The sequence below is a fragment of the Humulus lupulus genome, chromosome 3 (assembly GCF_963169125.1).
Source record: "Humulus lupulus chromosome 3, drHumLupu1.1, whole genome shotgun sequence".
NCBI lineage: Eukaryota > Viridiplantae > Streptophyta > Magnoliopsida > Rosales > Cannabaceae > Humulus > Humulus lupulus.
The window spans coordinates 43,153,103-43,157,460 of NC_084795.1; the positions used below are offsets into that span (position 1 = coordinate 43,153,103).

At 29.7% G+C, this 4,358-nt stretch overlaps 1 protein-coding gene across 1 annotated transcript; it reads right to left on the minus strand.

Moving 5' to 3' along the window:
- Positions 1 to 807: 807 nt before the first annotated feature.
- On the minus strand, positions 808 to 1,557 carry LOC133824028 (uncharacterized). The gene has a single exon (XM_062256889.1). It carries the CDS (start codon positions 1,555 to 1,557, stop codon positions 808 to 810), a length of 750 nt encoding a protein of 249 aa, XP_062112873.1.
- Positions 1,558 to 4,358: the final 2,801 nt, after the last annotated feature.

Genomic DNA, 4,358 nt, shown 5'->3' on the forward strand with positions numbered 1-4,358 from the left:
AAGTACAAATTCATTTTTTAAGATTTACAATTCATGACTTATCTTCTTTAAATACCTCAAACATATATTCATTTGCTGGCTTTACCTGTATTATATGTTGAATAGGTATAGTGGCAACATTAGAGCAACACAATAGCAACAATAATGATTGGCAGAAATAATTGAAAAAAAAACTAAAAAATTGATCAATCTTACAGTTAATCTCAAAGAGTATACGAAGTTTTTGGTGAGTGTTTGTTCTGCAACTGGTGCTAATCTTGTCATTGTTTTTTGAGCTAGTTTCCTATTAGTGTATGTCTAATCTTGGAATAATCCACGCAAACACTCCAAAAGTGTTGTGATAGGTACTTCTCTAGCTGCCACGGTGGCTGCGTTAAGTGACTCAGCAATATTGGAAGTCATTATCGAGTACCTTTTGTTAATGGAGTAGAATCTTGACCATTTATGATATCCAATTTTCTGCAAATAAGGCCTTATTCCCTTATCCAAGTTGTCAAGCTCCTTCATATGATATTCGAATTTCTTTTCTGTGTACGCGGTTGATGCAGCAAAGAAAGGTACACTGTATTCCTTGGCATGTTTCTTGTAGGTTGTTTTCAGGTTGCTTAACAGGTGGAACATGCAGTAGCCATGTGTTATTTCTGGGAAAACTTTGTTTGTTGCTTTGATTATGCTTTCATGTCGATCTGATATTATACACTGGTCTTCTCTAACTCCATATGCTTCTCTTAATTTTGTGAAAAATCACTCCCATGACTTGTTGTTCTTAGAATCTGATATACAAAAAGCAAGTGGGAATATTTTACCTCATGCATCATGTGCACTAGCAGAGAGCAACGTTCCTCCATATGCAGACTTCAAGAAAGTGCCATCAATAACTATTATAGGTTTGCATTTTTCCCAACCTCTCAAAGATGCATTCAAGACCATGAATAGAAACAACAAACTATCATCTTCTCCTTTTTCAATGTCAACTATAGTTCCAGGGTTGGTTTTTTGTATCATGTACAAGTAACTTGGTATGAGGTTGTAAGATTCCTTTGCATTTCCTCTTAATTCGTTGAGTGCATGTTCCTTACTTCTCCATGCTTTCATATAATTCATCTTTATACTGTATCTATCGTTCAAGTCGCCTCTGATGTCTAGTGGAGTGCATGTTGTTTTCAGGTTGAGGAACTTTGGCTTTATGTATTTGCCTATTAATTTTGATGTTGCTTGTTGTTGATCACCGAATCTGATTTCCAAAGAGCATGTGTGTATTTTGTAATATTTTCTTATGAAGAATGATTTTGTTGTTCCATTCCTTGATGCTCTTATGGACCACTTGCAGTTTTTGTCCAAACAAATAATGTTGTACTCTCTAGAGCATGATTTAAACACCTTGTATTGGAAGTGGTTTGTTATTGCAAAGTAGCTGAGAACGCTTTTTAGTGTTGCCTTGTCTTTGTATATCTGACCAATTTCAATTTCGGGATGGCGGGGGTTTGTGATTACAAGTGAATCTATATTGTCAAGCGGCAGGTCCTTATTCTTGTTGTTCTCTAGTTGTTCCAACATTTCTGCAGTGACCAACTTTGCATAGTCAATGAAGTCAAATGTTTCATTGATTTTTTCTGTGATTTCACATTCTTGTTGCTCTATTTTTTATTCTTCTGTTCGTGGTCCCTTCTCAATCATCGTCAGTTTCGCTGTTATTGTTGGCTCCTTATATGCGTAGAATGGAATTTGACTTGATGTTGTTGCCATGTTGTCTACTGTGTTCACACATAGTGGATATCTTGTGAAGTCAAACTCGTTCATTTTCAGTTGTAAGAAGAAAAGGAGACTTGCATCATCCACTATTTTGAGGGGTGGGTAGCCGTCCTTCACTTGATATTGTAGTTGCATTTGTGTTGTTGCAGGGTTGCAACGTAACTGCAACAACAATGTATGCACAAGTTCTTCATATTTGCAATTTCTAGGTATCAATTTCCCACTAGGTTCAAAATCAACGTAATTCTTGTTGTCATTCCATTTTTCGTTGCTCTGAATCAGTATTGGTATTGTTTCCATTTGCTGAAATGTTAAATAGCAGGGTTATTATATGCAATAACTTACAACCAACTATAAAACAACGTAAGAGCAACACATAATATATACAATCTAAATTCTTCAGTCAATTTGTTAGAATAAATATCAAATATATTTTTTTTAGCATAATTGGATGAATAATAAAGAGAATCTATATAAAAAATACATACCTGGTTGTGATGTTTTAATGAGATTAATTGTTACAACAACTATTTTCCAACAATTTCTTCCTTGATCTGAATTTTCCTACAAAATTGAAGCAAAGATTATGAGATTATTCAGGCAGTTTTGATGAATTAATTTTTTAGTTTTTGTTGGGGTTTTTTGCTGCTTACCTTATAGTTGACTTGTTTTTCCCAGAAATTGAATGTGTCAAGCCATTTTCAATATAGTTTTTGTTGTCTTTTTGTTGTAAACCTTTCTGCCCAAAATCAAACAGTATGTCATTGTTGTTGTTGGTTTCTCAGATCGAGATCGGGTTGTAGATGTGGGTTTTTTTTCAGATGGGATATGTCGTTGTTGTGATGTTGTTTTTCAGATCTGAATTGTATGTAGTTTGGTGTTGTTTCATATCGTAATCATCTGTAGCTTTGTTGTTGTTTTAGGTCAACCATCACCGTTGTTTGGATTCAAAATCGTCATCGGTTTCATGATAGAGTTTTTGGCTGCGATTTCGTTGTTGTTTGCAGTGGAGATTGGATGTTGTTGCAGCTGGAAGTCTCTGTGGGTAATCCTTGACAGAGAGTATATCGTGTCGTGTGCGAGAGAGATGAAGTAGTATTTTTGCAATTTTCAATTTTTTTTTGGTACGAAAGTAAAAAATTCCATGCTACAATAATTATGTTAGTTTTTATTACTTTTTGGTCATTATAAAAAAACTCTTTCAAAATATAATATCTAAAGATTATTTAAAATATATATATATTTTACTGTCTAAAAATATGATAAAAAAATTTGTTCTTTTAGTCCTTCAAGTAAAAGATTACAATTTGAAGAAAAAGAAAAAAGAAATGAAAAATCGTATTTAAACTTACTAGATGCCAACCCCAGAAATCCTGAAATCTTCAAAGTAACATTATATTAAATTTATAATCTATATATTTATATAAAAATGATAGCTTTAAGGATATTATGTGGTACTCTAAAATGAGATATTTAAAAGATGTTATTATTTAAATTAATAATATTATATATAAAAATCTCATATTATTATTCAAATTAATAATATTATATAAAAATATCTCTTTTTGAACTACCGTAAATTATATACACGTTTATTATATATTTGAATTTGAGTCATCATGTAGTTATTCCTATTATATTTGCCATCTTAATAATAATATAATAAAATGTACCATACACTTTTTAATATGTAGTTTTTCATTAAAAATTTCAAAAAAATAATATTAATTTAAATTCAAAACTAAAATATCTTAACAATTAAAAATATCAATATACATACATATTAATTTGATTAAAAATATATTTAGCTTAAATATCTTAATTACTTAATCATTGAAAAAAAAACTAATTAAAAAAATGTACAATACACGTTTTCTCATGTAATTATTCATATATTTTAATGATAATAATAATCTAAAAAAATGTACCTCACACATTTTAACATGTAGTTTTTCATTAAAAATTACTAAAAAAATATAAAATTACTTTAAATTCAAAATTAAAATATCTTAACAATTAAAAATATTACTATATATACACATAATATTAATATGATTAAAAATTTATTTAACTTCATGGCATGGTTCTTAATTGCTCAAGAGAATAGTAATCAATAATTCTAATTTCAATGTAGAATTTTCTCTCCCTATATATATATATGTATATCTAAAATTGTTGGTTTGTGTATATCCTATGAGTATCATTCCAGGTGTACGAGCATTTCCTTAAGTTTTTCATGTATTATACACAAGTACATGACTTTTAATGTATATCATGCATATTTCCATACATGTATGAATATCAAACTATGTTCACACTGTAATATCTCAAAAAGTATTTTCAAGTAAGTTTTGTACACCTGACAAATGTAGAGAGAACTCATCGATTGAGACCCGCAAATCACGTCATAGTTTTTGGTTCTCTATATATCTATTTTTCTTATTATATTATAATTATGTTTTTTATTCAAAAGTGAATAGTTATACAAAATACTATAATTATTATTATCAATCATCAATATTAATAATTGTATTTTTCTCTAATTTGATATTTATTAAGCTTGTGACAATACTATATTACTAATGGTATTGTTTGGATTTGTGATT

What these genes read in the sequence shown, in the direction of transcription:
- LOC133824028 (XM_062256889.1), bottom strand. Translation starts at nt 1,557, where the DNA reads ATGTTGGAACAACTAGAGAACAACAAGAATAAGGACCTGCCGCTTGAC.